Source organism: Anopheles cruzii, chromosome X (assembly GCF_943734635.1).
Source record: "Anopheles cruzii chromosome X, idAnoCruzAS_RS32_06, whole genome shotgun sequence".
NCBI classification, from domain to species: Eukaryota; Metazoa; Arthropoda; class Insecta; order Diptera; family Culicidae; genus Anopheles; species Anopheles cruzii.
In genome coordinates, this window is record NC_069143.1 from 4,941,656 (window position 1) to 4,959,876 (window position 18,221).

The 18,221-nt window shown below is 39.0% G+C and overlaps 1 protein-coding gene across 1 annotated transcript; it reads left to right on the forward strand.

The window, feature by feature from the left end:
- Positions 1-1,398: 1,398 nt before the first annotated feature.
- On the forward strand, positions 1,399-17,268 carry LOC128271646 (ephrin type-A receptor 3). Its single transcript, XM_053009261.1, has 11 exons — positions 1,399-1,622; positions 4,113-4,192; positions 4,274-5,586; positions 5,674-5,948; positions 6,037-6,108; positions 6,191-6,295; positions 7,139-7,186; positions 9,372-9,500; positions 9,567-10,033; positions 10,119-10,844; positions 10,978-17,268. Exons 1-11 carry the CDS (start codon positions 1,547-1,549, stop codon positions 11,080-11,082), a joined length of 3,396 nt encoding a protein of 1,131 aa, XP_052865221.1. The 5' UTR covers positions 1,399-1,546; the 3' UTR covers positions 11,083-17,268.
- Positions 17,269-18,221: the final 953 nt, after the last annotated feature.

The window sequence follows — 18,221 nt, forward strand, 5'->3', positions numbered from 1 at the left end:
ATACCGTTACGATGAGAGATTCAATTCAGTCCCACAAAACATTGCAACAGGGAGAAAGATAGAGAGAAGGGGGGAAAGAGAAAAAGAGAAATAAAGAAAAGGAGAGAGAGAGAGAGAGAAGGAGAAAGAGAGCAGGAGCGAGAAAGAGAAAGAGAGAGAGAGAGAAAGAGAGAAAGATTTAAACTGAACACCTCCATTCAAGTTCAACACCCCCAAATCAAAGATTATCAAACGTTATGCGTTTATCAACATAGATATGATGCACCGATTATCCTGCATTGTTGTTCTAAAAGTCATACTTTTTGCATATACTACTCTGATGTTATCATGTTGTTGTCCGTTTAGTGCTTATTGCTTGTTTCTCTTTTTTCTTCCCTAGATGTGATTCGTTCGGCACGTAAATTGCGAAACACGCGTACTTCGCCTGGTATCCAGCATTCCTAGAAAGTGTGTGTTGGAACACTGCACTAAGACTACAATCAAGTGTGCACTTCGCAATCAATCATATCGTTTCAGCATCAAAGCTATTTCGGCTGCTGCTGCTTAGTTTTTGCGGCGTTTGCTACTGTATATACAGGATCGCTGGCGTGTACCACGGAAAAAACAAACCTTTTCTAGTTTGTAAATATAATTTCATCCGACACAAATCAGTGGCGTTTCGTTGGATAGTGTCTCCTCGGTTTAGAATCGCGTATTCGGTTTTGTCGTTCAATACTCTATCCCTATGAGTACAGGTGATGAAGAAATAGGCTAGCGGAGGGTGATCCAGTGAGCATATGACCGTCCAATCTTGCGTTCCTACTGCTTCCTGCGGTGCGAATATAAGCCGCCAATCGATCGCTGCGCAATATGGCACCGTTGTTGGTATACTTCGTTCCCATGAGGCAACTCATTTGGACAACTTTCAATAGCTGTCCCAGGCCAAACAGGCTGCTCCCATCGTTAGTGCATCCTTGTGATTATCTGTGAGCAGCGAACAAAGAGTGCTTCAGCAGTCGTTTTTGCTTAAGAGGAATACAGTCAACTAAGAGACTTGCGTGACTTATCAAACATCTCCAATCAAACTGTGCGGAAAGACGATAGATCTACGTCAACTATAGACTCGACATTGTTTGTACATAGCATAAGTGTATAAATTGCAAAAATTCTTGCAACCATAGTTTTCACTGTAAGTGGATGGAACATTCAGAAGATTGAGCTTATGTGTGTGTTTGTGTGTATTCGTGAACGCATGTTACGAGATGCGTTAAGCTCCTCGTGTTCGAGACGTTATGCTTCCTGTGCCAGTAACCTCAGATCAAGTTTAAGTTATATTGATAATTCCAATCGAAGCGTTAACCCAGAAGTTTTCAGTGCTGATACATTAACATCGAGGCGTCCTAATTCTACCTAGCACGATTGAACGCGGGCAAACGGTTTTCTAGGGAAAACGGATCATCGGAGCTGCTCAGTGTAACCTCTGGGCGGGAATCGGAAACGTGCTTGGACGCACCGATACCATAGTAGGTCGCATCACCTACTAAGCGAACAGAAGGAATTTTCGAATATGGATAAATATTTGTCACTGCTTTTACTGTGCTACGCGCTATACCAGACTCTTGATGTTGTCCATGGTGATCAGGGTGAGTATCGTTTTGCGGAGCTTTCACAATCTGTTTTTTGTAACTACTAGTTTACTACTTTGAACACTAGTTCCCTATTCAGCCATTATTCTCGAAAGTGTTTCGTACACTCAAAAATCCAAAAGCATAGTTGATTTTGTATGTTTATCAACTTGGTAATGGCAATGCGCTGTTATGGGGTCACGAAAAATCATACAAATTGGCTTGATAATCAATTAGCTTCAATGTCGGCAAAGTTACCAGGAATGGCTTAAGGACAGTGACAATTGAAAGGTCACAAAGTACCTTCTGTGTACATAAATTGTATGTTTGTCTTCTTCTTAAGCGTAAGCTTAAGCTTTAGGATACTCATGGTACAATTTTTAGCGATTACTTTGACTTCAATGATTTGATTTGTTTGTTACGCATGCACTTGAGTTTTCGTATTAAAAAGGCAAAAGTTGACGTTTAGTACACTCAGATGTAGCTATTTATGGTTGATTGTCACAGGTTGTATCTGGAGGGCCACACGAAGCGAAAATAAACGATTTTACATTAATCTTGAATCCGTGGATTCGCATACGATTGGACATAAGCGCGATCGATTTGACATTTTTATGCTCGGATTTACGGTTCGTCTGACCCTCCAGTATGAATACATTTCTGAACAATCGTTCGTCTTAGTCCAATTTTTTTTATCAGCACATCTAGTTCCGCCGTGTTCGTCGCGATACTAATTCAAACGTAGTTCACTGCTACTGATATGGGTAGGGTTATTCTCTTCAATACCATCTTTCTGAATAATGTCAATTTCGTTGTTATTATAGAAATTTTCATTCACTACACCTAATATTGGCAATCAGTTAATTTATCTAGTATGTGAATATTTTTGAGCACATCATATTAGACAATTTCGTAGTCTTCTTTTTTTTGTGTGTGGGTTTATTCTTAGGGTTAGGAAAATTCCGTCAGTTTTGTACAGATTCCATGTGTCAGAGCCATATGTGAGGGTGCTACCTAAACGCTATGGGCTGATCGCCCGCCCGATTGGCGTGCATTGTGCATTAAAATTGGCAGCATTGTGGCTCGTCCGTGGATCATCCGTGTCGCTGCACTGATTAATCGGTTTTTAAGCGAAAGATGTTAGTTTGAACCCTGACAATGGATCAACATGAGTGCAAAACTTTAAATTGGTGCTTGATACGGCTCTGTCTGATCTATTAATAATAAATAAATAAATAAATAACAACAGCAACTGTAGCAAGCGGTGCTTAAGAGGCGCAATCGCAATGCTCGCCCGGAGGCGATCCGCGTGGATCCCGCACCAAGGACTGGTTGCCTTGAAACACACGCCTAGGTATGGCCATGTGAAAACGTAAAGGCCAACGTTATAAAAGTTTGGCGTTCCAGACAACGACACCTGATGCTCGTCCTGAAACCAGGCACTGACTCCGTGGCAGTCCGCGAGGATGTTCGAGGTCTGGTCGGTGAATCCGGCAATCTCCTGGTTGATACAACTAAGGTCGAGATCAAACAGATCGATATGCTGGCCTGGGTGAGATAGCCAAAACTTTAATACAAGTTGTTGGAGTCCTTTGTGTTAGGTTAGGTAAGGCAGTGTACATGAGTCGCAGAACGGATGGGCTGCTACGCACAAAAGTCCGCCTGCCATGTAAAGTGGCAAAAGAAGACCATCGGTAGCCATGTAAAAAAAGGCTACACCCACTGCAAGGTAAAGGAGACAGAGCCCTTCGCGGATACGTTGAGGCGTTGCCACAGATGTGGAGAGAAAGAGCATCGCCAAGCGGACTAAACAGCTACTGCCAAAGATTTGGGGATGGACTATGGGGAAGTTGTATGGGGCAGGCGGACATTGATGAATTTATGGAAGAACTTGGGAACATGTTTGTTTGTTTTATCGCGACATATTGCTTAGTAATTTGATCTCTTTTTCCAATTTTTTTGTCCTTTTATAAATTTTCCACTTCATTTATACGCTTACAAAGCTCATCCAAGGGCTTCCGTGATCTAGCTGGTCTCGGATCAACGTTTTTAATATTTTCAATGCAGAAATATCGCCGTTCACTTTGATGAAATCTCTTATGTTCAACTCACAATTCAACCACGCTTTACAAGTATGTTCAAACTTATTTGTATTGCGTCTATCTTGGATGTATGCCTTTTTTTACTTTGGTTAAATTAGTATATATGCGAATACTAAGCGCTTGCTTATTGAGTTTAACTACTCCTACTTTTTATAGACCTGATGGAATTTTATCAGAAGCTATAGGATCAATATAGCTTCTTACGTATCCGATTTGATTTTGAAATTTAGGAGTTTTTATTCAATATGGTTACCTATTTTGTAGATAATTTGACAATTTAAAAAGAATTCTCTTCAACATTATGCGTTTATTAAATGCTTACTCGTTTTAAATATTGACGGCAAAATCGCCACACTACATTGAACTTCTTCGTTTTCGCTCTATTCTTATTTATTAACGTGTATAGTTGTATTGCTTGACACCACGAAAGAAGCCACGCTGGAATGGACACGATATCCTTATGGACCACAAGCTCAGACTCCCGGTGTAAGTGACAGATTTGATGCAACAATTAATGTAACGCTAAGACATCCACATCATTAAAATGTTCAATTATCTTTTCACTAGTGGGTTGAAGAATCGTTCACAAACTTCGTAAAGGGCATCAACTGGCGCAGCTACGTCGTGTGCGATGTGGCCTACAACAACGTCAACAATTGGTTGTGGTCACCATTCATCGACCGTGGATCCGCTAATCGGTTGTACATCGAAATCCACTTCACTATACGAGACTGTTCACTGTTTCCAGGCAATGCGCTCTCGTGTAAAGAAACATTCAGTCTGCTATTCTACGAGTTCGATGCGGCGACACGCGAACCGCCACCCTGGCAGCCAGAAAGCTACAAGCTGATAGGACGCATTGCTGCTGGCGAAGGACGTTTTAATCAAAATTCGGATGTGGATATTAATGTGGAAGTGAAGAGCATTGCCGTAACGAAAAAAGGTGTATACTTTGCGTTCCGTGATCAGGGTGCTTGCATTAGTGTGCTGGCCGTGAAAGTTTATTACATAACTTGCCCGGCGGTCACAATCAATTTTGCGCACTTTAATGAAACACCAACTGGACGTGAAGTAACAATCATCGAACAGCAAATGGGCGTGTGCGTGGACAATGCGGAAGCGTACGAGCCTCCGACCTATCTATGCAAGGGCGATGGAAAATGGACCATTCTGACCGGGGGCTGTCGATGTAAGGTCGGCTACGAACCAGACACTGAGAAGCAGACATGCAATGTGTGTCCGGTGGGTAAATTTCGCTCAGCAGAAGTAAAATCATGCACAATCTGTCCGCTTAATTCGAAGACCAACAAAATTGGTTCGCCATACTGTCCATGTCTCAGCAGTCACTATCGTCATCCTCGTGACGGAAAACACATGCCGTGCTACAAGCCACCCGGCATGCCCAGTAATCTAACTCTCTTGTTCATTGACCAAACCAGTGCGATTCTATCCTGGAACTCGCCACAGCGGTCGCCCAATGAGCAGCTTGACACTATTTACCGAAGTGACATTGTGTTTCGCGTGAAATGTGCAGCTTGCTCTTCGAATGTTGTGCTCAATCCATCTAGCGAAACCTTCAACGATACTAAGCTTACGCTTACGAACCTTGAACCAGTTACTACTTACACGGTGCAGATACACTCGCAGTACGGTGTCTCGTATCCGATCGTCATATCGGATGCTGGCTCTGCTGGAGCTGGTACCGCGTTCGATAATATCAGCAGTTCCGTATCCGGAGGACATTATGGGTACCACGTCACGGAACCGTCTCCGATGGTTAATGTTCGCACATCTTCCGATCTGGATGACATCAAAACTGAGTTTGCTGAAATCACCTTCACCACGGAGTCACCCATTTTAAGCACCGTATTCAATGTGAAGTAAGTGATAAAAAAAGTTGTAATGGCCGCTGAAATAAGCCAACGTAGTGTGATTTTTTATGAATGACACGTTTTTTTATGTTTCAGAGTAATACAGATAACCAACAAGGATGTCGATCTGGTATGGGACAAACCGATCCACAGCGACTCACCGATTGAGTATTACGAAGTACGGTGGTTCCTGAAATCCGAGGTGGACGCAATGAACAAGTCCGTGTTGAGCACGAAGGAGTCTAAGGTGCACATTGGCGATTTGCTGGAAAATACTGAATACGGGTTTCAAGTGCGATGCAAAACTCTAAACGGTTGGGGAACCTTCAGCAACATCGTTTACGCTCAAACGCATCAGAGTGTTAGTCCTGGTATGTAGTATATTAAAAAGCTACTTGAGAAACCCCGTTAATGTCTTTGTTCTCTCTCTCTTTCTTTTTTATCTGTTTGTCTCTGTAGTGTACGATGATTCTTTTCAAATGCGTATCGTAGCCGGTACAACGGTCACCGTCGTTGTTATATTGGTGTTAGGTATAGTTTCTGCGACTATGGCTTATCTTTTTGCCCTTTTTAATGCATACTGATATTGTATGTGCAACGCTTTTTGTTTCAGTAATTGTGGTTACTGTTGTTTTTCTACGTTCGAAGAGCCACGATGACATCGACAAGAAAACCAGCAATCACCTTCCTCTGCCTATGGACTATGCCAGCAACGAAGGTACCAATGATCGTCATTATACACATTTATTGCGATCCTGTCCACACCTTTCCTATCCTAATTTTTTCGTACACATAAACATTTCTCCCATTGTTTTTGTTAAAGCTACTGTTATAGCATTTTAAATGCAATACAACTTGTAATAGAACCAGAAATAAAAAATTACAAAATGTGATAGAGGGGCAGGCATTGTCGTTCAGGGTTCACATAAAGATTTCGATTTGAAAGTGCAGATCATATGCAATTCCAACTAATCATATGCAATAATAACTAATCATATGCCAATTCAGTTTCCTTAAAAAAACTGGCTAGATGCCACTACTTTGTTCATTCGACGTCTACAAAACTCGAAAACCCATCGTTCATAATGTGTTTTATTATCGATTTCGTTTTGCTGTGGTCTGGATATGTTACCGTGTAAACCATCCTAAAATATTTCTCACCCTGAAAAGGACTTGTAGTCACTTATAGTAAGTCTGAAAGTTAATTTGTCATGTTACTCAATATTAGTTGTTAGTAATCGATGTATTTATATGGTTAAAGTTCGGCCGCAGTTTCTTATGGTTAGAACAAATTACTGCTCTGTTGAGTGTTTGTCAATTTGCTCAATTGACTGCTATTATTTTTTAATTCAATTCAATGCTCCGTAGTTTATTGTTAATGTTAGGTTGTTTGCTTATTATGGCCTTGATGCTCATGAATTATGGCATGACCCATGGTGCATAACTGTTAAGTATATACATCAATAATTTTATTTATATTCTATTATTATATCATATTTAGGTACATATTTTGTATGTCTGTGTGTGTTTTATTTTTTTACGTTCTATTTTCAACGTTTAGTTCACGCAATGGATACGACTCCCATTGTCAAATCAATGAAAAACAACGGTAAATGTCCAATTTAACATTTAAGAATCTATTTGCTTTAACATGGCGGTGGTTCTAATGTTTCCAACGTTATGGTTATTAAATTGAACATGTACTTTCATTGCAATGCTTACAACGCCCGTGCTCTATTTTTTTAAATTGGTTCTTATATCATTACATTTTTAGTAGGTTATTTTCCGCTATAGATCAGGTTATTTGCACAAACTACATGTAAATAGTTAAGCAAAACCCTTCTCGGGGAAATGAATCCTTCTTAGAGCTTAACAATTGCTTAATGCTGTACTTCTGCTTAATATCTAATTTTAACATTTTATCAAAAATGTTTATCTATTATATAGATTTTTAAATTTCATTTTAAATTTACTGATTGTTCCATTTCTATATACCTTTGTTCTTATTTTGGTGTTTGCCTGAGCTTCTATGGTTGCTCCTTTCTTTGAGTGTGTATTTATGATAAGCAAAATTTGATAGATGGGCCTAACGTATTATTCCTCACATATCGAAAATACAAAATACTACTGAGGGACAAAACTAAAGGGAATTTGTTTGTAACTTCAAAAATCTTCATTTATTCTTTTAAATCTGTTAGCACCTTTGAAGTAATCACCACTCTATACAATTCTCCTACGTCTTCTTCTTCCTAACCGGCTACAAACGCCGAGCGGTCTTGGCATTCAACAAAGACAACGATAATTATCTGTTGCTTCTTGTAACTATGTGTTTTTTCGGGCGCGGTTGTTGGCCATTGGTCAACCCGCCTGCCAAGCCGGTCACCAACCAAATCGGATTGGTTGTTGAGGGCCTCTCGGAAATCGAATCCATAGCCAGCTTCGTAACAACAACGAACGTGACCGACTACTCTATCAAGGGGGCTTCACCTATGTCTACATTTGTTCAGATTTTCGAAGCATTAAGAAGAGTTATTTGTTTAGGAGTGGTCTCCGACGCATTCTTCATTTCGGCTATCAACTTCTTAATCGATTCTAAACGATGTCCACGAAGCGGTATATTAAGTTTAGCAAATAGAAAGAAGTCACATGGTATTCAGCTAGGCGAATACGGTGTTAGAAGATCGTTGTAAGTAGAGGTTGTAGTGAAATGATAACGGAAATGTGTTGAAAAAACCATGAATTGTCTTTCCACAAATCCGGTGTTTTTTACGTAAAGCAAACCGTAACCGATTTGCATTTATGCAAACCTCGCATAAAACTCAAATAGTATTCTTTGTTGACAGTTCGGCCGGTGGAATGGAATTCCTAATGCACCACACCACGATAATCTAAAGACATAAGTTTCCGTTTATTTGCACTGAGTAGTATATATTAGCAACATAATTTTGCAGCCGACAGTGTATGTCATCTTTCATAACGGACAAATCAGTATGTATGTAAGCAATAGTTGTGAGAAACTGTTTTGCAGTGAAAAATGTACTACATCGGAAATAGTTATTTAATAATAATTGTATGTTTCAAAAGCCAATGTTTTCCAGATTTTAAATAGAAACTCCGTCAAAAATCTGATCCTTATATTGATATAATAGTCGCAACAAATACGCTGTCTGTAAACTAATTGCTTTCTTTTTTCTTTTTTTTCTTTTCTTATTTTCTTGATGATGCTTTGTTTTTATTTAATTTGAACACACAATACTGGTTACTACTGCCTAATGTAATTGCTTGCGGTGTTTTATCGCTCATGGTTTTAAAAACTATTTATTCGTGGGTGTATGGCTGTGAGCTTTGCTACTATTTGTCTTAAATTATCGGTTGCTATCGTTATGGTAATGTTTGGCTGGTTTTAATTTTTCGTATAATTCTGATTCTACCGTTATTTTGCTACGTCCTTTGTTTTGTTTCTCTTCACTAAATAAAAACGGGCCAACGAACAAACGCTTGTGCTTGTGCTCTCTTTTATGGTAACGGAAAATGATTCTGTTGTTGTAATTGCTTATAATGAAATTGATATTCATGCAAACGAAACGAATGAACAATATACGTCTGTTTTCTCTTTTGTTGGTGACGAAATATACTTCTGTTTGTGGAATTGTTCTGTTGTTTGTTGTGGAATTGATTTTTATGTACCTATTGCTTTGGTGTTTGATTTGTTTTTACACACAATACAAATAAATCTTCCATGGGAAAAGGAGGTTCTTACGGGTATTACCGTGACCGTCGTAATAATTTTGCAGTGACTACCCCGTTGTTCGGTACTAGTAGAAGCTACGTTGATCCACATACCTATGAAGATCCTAACCAGGCTATACGAGAATTTGCTCGCGAAATTGATGCCAGTTACATTACGATTGAGGCGATCATTGGTATGAACAATTTCAACCTAAATCTAATTATGCAACGGTTAATACGATAACGTGACTTTGTTTCAGGTGGTGGCGAGTTTGGTGATGTCTGCAGAGGACGTCTTAAGGTTCCACCGAACTTTGTGCAGGAGATCGATGTAGCAATCAAAACTTTGAAGCCGGGGTCGTCAGAGAAAGCGCGTTGTGATTTCCTCACTGAAGCATCCATCATGGGGCAGTTTGAGCATCCGAACGTCATCTTCCTTCAGGGAGTGGTAACACGTTCCAATCCCGTGATGATAATAACCGAATACATGGAAAATGGCAGCCTGGACACATTCTTACGAGCAAACGACGGCAAATTTCAAACGATACAACTGATAGGGATGCTGCGTGGCATAGCCGCCGGCATGACCTATTTGAGCGACATGAACTATGTTCATCGGGACTTAGCAGCACGCAATGTGCTAGTCAACTCGTTATTAGTGTGTAAGATTGCCGACTTTGGACTGTCGCGCGAGATTGAAAACGCCAGCGATGCCTATACGACTCGAGTTAGTATTGTTAGAATTCGGTGTTTGGTCCTTGGTATGGTAGTAGTTTAGCATTTGATATAATGTGATTGTTACGTCTTTGTAGGGTGGCAAAATTCCAGTACGCTGGACAGCTCCGGAGGCGATCGCATTCCGCAAGTTCACATCCGCTTCGGACGTCTGGTCGTACGGTGTGGTACTGTGGGAAGTTATGTCTTTCGGTGAGCGACCATATTGGAACTGGTCCAACCAAGACGTCATCAAGAGCATAGAAAAGGGCTATCGGTTACCAGCACCGATGGATTGCCCGGAAGCACTGTACCAGCTAATGCTGGACTGCTGGCAGAAGCAGCGAACGCACCGGCCCACGTTCGCAAGCATTACGCAAACTCTCGACAATTTAGCGCGGCAGCCGCATGTGTTGCTTGCTACGCGTAACTCTCCAGATAATCCTGTTGCACGGATGGGATCGACTGGCATCGTCGACGACCTAACTCAGGACATGTTGATAGCTGCTGCTGGTGGTGCCAGTGGCATTGGAACCACTTCCCAACAGCAGCAACAGCCACCGTTACAGCAACAACAACAACGGACAGCAATACACCTGGGTGGAACGAGTGAGCGAATGCAAAACAGTGCTGCATGTAGTACGAATAGCACTTCGGCGATGGCTACTCCAGGATCTACTGTTGGTGGACTGAGCAATACGGGGACGATGACTGGCGTTGGCACTTCAACTATCTTTATTAATACGGATGTATGGTTAGAGAGCATCAAAATGGCACGATATGCGCAGCATTTTAAGGAAGCTGGTCTTGTTACGGCTCAACAGGTACTATAAATTTTGTATTGCTCCTTCAAACATACTCGATTTTTTGCAATAAGTCATTTATTTCTTTCTATTTATGAAAAAAACAGCAACGACAATACTCTAACTATGAACATTATTTCGTTTTCGCACATAGCTTTCTCGACTTACTGCGCAGCAACTTTCCGATATGGGCATAACGTTGGTGGGTCATCAGAAAAAAATTCTTCATCAGGCTAGACAAATCGACACGATAATTTAAATCCACATCGAAACGCGTTTCCTTTCCTTTCATGCGACCCCATGATATACATGAAAAACAACAAACGTTTGCGTTTGGTAATTTTCGATTGTCGCACGGATTGATAATACTCTTTAAAAAAGGATAATCATAGGATAAAACATGGCAGCTCAGGATAAAAAAATGAAATAGTGATAGAAGTGGAATTACCAGCTGCTTGGTAGTGGAATTATATTTAGGTTTGACTAGGAGACACATTAAGTAAGATGATTCGTGGTTTTAATGCTAACTTTTTTGCGTTTTAACGTCGTCGTAGAGGTTTTATTGTTTATAAAATTGAACACGAGGTGTGGCCATGGTATGATATATCAGAGCCAAGGAAACATCGAAAACAAATGTCATACTTTTGAAATTCTCTCGTATGGTCGTGAATATTAAATTTGTATTTTGTTTGATAAAGTCACGGTTATTTGTTTTCTGGCAATTTTTTTTAAATATTCGAAATATGAAAATATGGACTGCATTTAATTGCCTACAAGAAACAAGAGAAAGAGAGGAAAAGAGAGAAAATGAGAAGTAAGAGTGAAACGAGAGATACGATTTCTGTTTCCGTCAGGATATGATAGAAACAATATTAGTATTTGAGCAAGCAAGAGTTGCAATTCGGGTAGGTTTATATAAACAATGTGATTTTTATACTCGTTAGCAATAGGTAGTTGGTTTTTAATTTTAATATTCGGAAAATTTTCACCTAAATTCAGTGCTACTTTGCAGTGCAGACGTGAATATGATATTAGGACGTATGTTTCTGATTTTAGGTATCACGTGTTTTAACCCTAGCCTCAATTTATTACTTATTTTATTTTATTCTCGTGGTCGTAGTCGCTTCTGGATGGTTTAAAGCAGTTTCACTAAAAAGCATTTATATTTTTAATTTAGAGTGAGAGAGAGTGAGTGACAGGATGATCTAGAGAGTGTGAGAGAGAGGATGAGAGAGAAAAGCGAATAGTAGATAAAGCAAAAGGAAGGGAGATAGATAAATAGATAGACAGAGTGACACAGTGAGCATAGAAAATGGGAGAACTGCATGTGTATACTTTTGGCAAAGTCATATAATGAACAGCAAGATAGAGGTTTCGTTCACAGCCAGATGTTGCATTACAAAAAAAAACAAAAACACTCACAGAAACAAAGGTATTACTTATATAAATTCATTTTCCATTATTTACATCTCAGAGAAACAAAAATATTACAAAAGACAAGTACACACTCATTAATACGAGCAGACCAAGAGTAAATTGCTAGGCTTTATTCAATGTGTGAAACTGAACCGGGATTTTTTTAACTTTTTGTTGGGGTTTTAGTTGTTAAGTCATACGTGGCGCACAACGCGTTAATATGTTTCCTGTAAAGTTGCACTCATAAACCAGTGGATGATAATTTATTGGTAAATTTTTCCTTTTTATATGCTTTGCAAGATATTTTTGAATGTTCAAATGTGCATGGGTATAGCTTCTGCATCTAGTATAACATGCGGAGCCGATTTTGTACAATTGACATTTTCATGTTCACGGTGCAATATCGATGCAATATCAGGGTTTATCATTGTGAACGTCTCAATGGGGTGGCGTTCAGTTCACTATTTTCTTCGTAGTTGGTTCAAACTATCGAACATCCACCCGAAAGTCCTTCTACCACTACTCAACGATTTTTGACAAGGCGTCCATAGAACAAGCAAGTACGTCCATAGAACAGACAAGTAAAAATGATATTTACGCATCAATCATCATCAATTTGAGATGTTCCTATCCATGTGAAGTGATCGTCCTATCCTTAAATCTACATTGAAGAGAGACGGACAGAAATTGTGCGATTTATGTGAAATAAAATCTGATGATCTGATGGGAATTTTTCTCAAATAAATGCTAACTACTATATCATTTTGTTACTAGCGTATCATAGGAACATAGCAAATAAATTGAAGATGAAGCGGTACTTAAGGCGATGTATGAACGAATGTTTTGGAAATTCTGTGACAGATTGGCGATTTGGAAATTGTTTCATACTAGTCCTTCCTTGTTAGTTGCAGACCGCGTTCAAGACTTGTATACAGTCATCAAAGCCAGCCAATGCATAAACGAAACCCTTCTTTTATCAAATATTGATGCTATCAAACAATTTAATCATCAACAAAAGAACAACTAAACGTCTTCAATTTATCCCTGTTATTACATAAACTGTTTTACACATTTTGTTACTTTTTTGTTACTTTGTTCATCTTGGTTCAAAAGATATACTCGTTACTCGTTTCGTTTCGCTATTGAACTGTTATATTTGGTCAGTTTCAACATGTATGCATAGGAGAATTTGGTTCGCATCGTTCTTTTAGTTTTGTTCAGAACATTTCGTAACTTAAAAAAATAGACGCGGTATTGGTTGCAAATTTTGAGTACATCATGCACATAAGTGAGTGAATATTCTGTCACTGTGAAAAATTGACACGACTATAGGGAAGAGTTAGAAAAATGACTAAACTTTTTGTACATTTTTAAGGACAGAGAGAACCGTGCATAATGAGAAGAACTAGTTATTCATAAAGACTCCATATATAAAATTTAACGATAGAAGAAGCAGTTAATTCGTGATAAGAAGCAAATGTAATAAGAATGTAAATTAAACGCAAATACGCCAATATATGACAAGACTGTAATTTATAGCAATATATCGATATGTTGATCTGCAATGTGGAAACGAGGAAAAACAACTGTATTGTAAATGGCATATCAACTTTATGCTCCTATCAGTGGTTTATTGACTGTATGTTGGTTAGGGGAAACAAACATAACAAACAAATATTTAAGAAGGAATTCAAACGTGACATACATGTGAAAACTACTTTTATGTATTACTGTTTAATGCTTCGGTTCAATTGATAAATTACGGTCAATTAAATTCAATAATAATCAGGTCGATAACCAAAATTTTCGATTAACTGTATATTTCGTTTGAATTATTTTATACAGGTTTGATTAAACATCAAACACGCGTTGAACTAAATAATGGCTTTTAAATTTTTGATTGAATAATTCCAAACAGTTTTATCTTATATTAGGACTTTGAATTAATTCATGCAGTTTTTCGCAAATGGTTTTCCTTCTTTAAATGTCTCTTATTTTAATTCATGAACACAGCAAGACATTTTTCTGATTCCCATAGCACTCAGGCGTTAGGATCTCGTTTTGCGTCTGCCATGCATCGTGATCGATCAATGCAGCCAATTCTTCATCATCAACCTTTTTTAACTGTTCAGGTCGCTCTTGGTCTTGCACGCCAAAATCACCACTTGTAAACTGCAACTGCGCAAATCACACCTGACAGATTCTCTCAGCAAGAGCATGTACACCATAAGTTCAGTTCCATTAGAATACGATGACTTTCGGTAACCTTTTTTGTCATATTGAAGTAATGAAGAAGTATTCCCCGGAAAAACACTTTATCAGGAACAAAACTCGACATTTTCAGATGCTTAAGAAAGATGTTGTTTACACGTTAATCAAAAAACCTATACTGCGTTAGGTGCGTAATGATAGTAGCTATCAAACAGCCATTTCAAACAAAATTGTGACATTTAGAAAACAATGCCAACTGTTGTAAAAACGCGTGAATGAATTCATAGTTCTAATATGTTCCATTATTCAATGGAGAAACAAGTACAACAGCAAAGTGTACGCAGTGTACGACGACCTTATTGTCGTGCAGCGTATTGGTCTCACCAGGCTCTGGTTTGCTTCTCATGTCATGTCAATGATCGGAAAGTCCGGACCAGTCCGTGACCAAAGTGTGCTTTGGTCGCCCGGAAGGACAAAGACGACGTGGATGGTCCCGTTTGAGATGATGCGACTGGAGCGATGGGAGAACGCTGGATCAATGAGTTGGCGGACGAAGGCATTCAACTGCGAGCGGTGAAGGGAGTTTATGTTACAGCCCTTGGCTGCTCGGCAGTTGTAGCATCGGATAAAGTAAACTAAAGTGGACATTGTCCATCGATTTAGTGCAGTCCATCGCACAAAATTCAAAGTATTTCGTGCAGCGTGGTAATAATTTGTTTTCTCTTTGCTTATGTTTTTGCTGATCATTGTCATTGTCTTCGTAGCTTCGTTCCGTAGTTTCATTCCAATGCTTGCAATCTGTTAAAATGATACCTATTTCTTTGATGGAAAAGAAATTGCGATTGGTTCAATGCGCTATGTTTACCACAAATTTCATTCCTTCTGAAAATCAGAAAAATTTAATATACAAAGCAACAATTTGAAACGAAAAATAAGGATTTATTAAAACAAGACCTGCTAAACAATCGCCGACTACAATTAATGGTCTTGAAAATCCGATCATAATAAAATATTAACTTGCAATTAAGAAAATCAATTTTTGTAAATCAAAAAAAGCAAAACAGTAATTTTCTATGTATAAATTGTAGATGATATAGCAACTGATAATTAGGTCGAGTTGAAGCCATAAACGGAAGGAACGTAGTCGCCGTACTTTTGAATAACATAGTAAAACGACTTCCAACACATTGCCACCATTAGCATAGGTGAGTGGTTGACAGAAAGCTAGCACAAGTAGATGCTCAAATACTTATGCGTACATACCAAGCTGGAACGAAATATACTTCTAGAGTTCGATTATCTAAGCATCTCTTACAGGCATGGTTAGCCGTAGATGCGCAGAAATGATAGTACATATCGTGGGTGTAAAACTATAAGTGGTACAAGAAAGATTCAAGCTTTTTGCGGTTTTCGTATGTAGATAAATTGGAGGTAAATGAAAGCAATTGGGATCACTGGCTACTTTAAACTTTTACGCTACTTTTGGATTTCACTGTGGAATATAGCGCCCGGTTTGTTTCTATGTCTTGTTAAATTCAGCTTTGACTCATGTCCTGGCTAGACAGAGCAAATACCATGAAATGAAAACATTATAAGCCAATGGCACCAGGTCTTATGAGTACAGTGGGTGAGACAGAAATCTCTAATATAAAGACCGTTTCCTTCACAATTGTAACCACATTAAGTGGGTAAATTGCTACGTTGCACGATGACTCTTCTGTATCTTGTCGCGTACTGTGGCCTTTTTCTACGCAATGCTTGATGCAAACGTATCAATTGTTTATTGTAAAAGTGTGTGTTAACCGTATATTACTTCTCCGATAATTCCTATTGGAGAAACACAAGCCGATTCCATTTAATGTACATTATTATCATATTTTTCCCGTCAATTTTCGAATAATCGAACAATTGAAGGCATTTGCGTTTGTTAAACTTCTCTTTATTTGCTGCCATCACTAACTAGCACGTCATCAGTTGTAGAACAGGGAATACCCCTGTTAAAAGGATTGTAACATCAAAAATTACTATGATCATCTTAGTTTCGTTCCAATACAGCATGTAAAGTTCCGGAAGAAACAAAGAAAAACCGATGAATCATTAAATCGCAGTTAACACGTAATACGATTCAAACTATCATAATAAATCGCAATAGTAAAAGATATCGTTTCATTAACGTAAAAGTTGACGTACGAATGACTCCTTTTAAAAATATTTTAAAGTAATGTAAACACAAACACAAAGGCAACTGATAAGCCCAAACTAATATACCTGCGTTAATTATTTTTTCCTAATTGAGAAGGTTCACTTACGTGTTGCAATAGGGACTAGAATTATTTTCATAAGATTCTCAGTACGACTTGTGTTTTGAATTCGATTACGCTTACCGTATGTGTATGCTGATTTTTATCGATTACTGTTTCTCGCACTGAAGTTTTCACGAAAGTAGAGATTGGCGAACCTTGGCGAAAGAAAACAATACAATACAGAAACAATTGACCTAAATGTATTAGTAGCATACATTGATTTGTAAGTACATGTATAAATTAAGGCAGAGTTTGTCCAGAAGCGCCGACGTGTATTATAATATTAGGTGAGCGTGTCACGAAATTCAAGTTGATTGAAGTGACGGCAATAGGCAGCCGCTGTGGAAAGCTAACGTACGCCTACCACGCAATACTGGCCATCAGGCCTTATGGATATCCTGTGCGAATGAAACATTGTAGGGAAACGTATTGCACAGAACCCAAACACAATACCGATGACTAAGCTTATCGGAAACGATAAAAATAATATTTATATAAATAAAACAAACGAAAAGTGAGGTAAGAATAAATTAGTTTCCTGTACTCATTGAATCATTTGTTTTTGTTTCGGGAGATGGGATAACCCGAGTTAGAGTTACAGTAGGCAACCCGATTCAAGATTTCCTCTCTGAGATGCTTCGTACAAGACTAACTTTATTCCTTCCGGTTCAGATCTTATATAAGTTCTTATTTCTACCTGAGTTACCTTTCGGTTACCTTATCTTCTCATTATTTGCTTGAGTCAATCGAAGAACGGATGTTCGGTAACGGATGTGTTTGCAGCAAGTACGGGAGTACTGTCCGGTGTGGTCCGCTGCTGTACAGATCCGGGTGTATATCTGGTGTATCGACTGGTTGATCGCTGACTCGATGAGCATCGCTAATTCACAGTCCCCTTGGGATCGGTCTCAAGGTGTGTAGGTACCTTAAATATTACCGAGACAATGGCCTTTCGGCGTGACAGGGGCTGGCGCGGGGCCAACAACTTCGCCCTTTATAATAAAATGTTACAGAAAGGCATCAAAGATTAACAGACATCCGAGGACGCCCCACACCATGCAACAAGACTATGATTATGACTACGAAACTCAATCTCACGTAAACGTAAAAACATTGCGTACAAAGCAACGATAGATGGGTACAGGACGCGGGATAGCGTAGGTCAATACAAAAAGCTTAGAAAATTAGAGAAACATGTTCACCAGAAAAAGAAGCAATTGTGGGAACAAGAAAGAATACGTGAACTCGAGGAAAACAAAGTTTGATACGGACCCACAAAACATTTTTACAAAGCGATAGCAAGCCATCGAAACAATTTCATACCTGTTTCGGTTACCTGTTTCCGGGACAAGGTTGGAAATCTGATCCGGAACCAGCCAAAGATGATGATGATAAGTCCCACCTCTTACCCCTGCACAGACGTCTCCCACTTAAAAGGGAGGGACCACTCTACGGAGCGCAGAAGGTT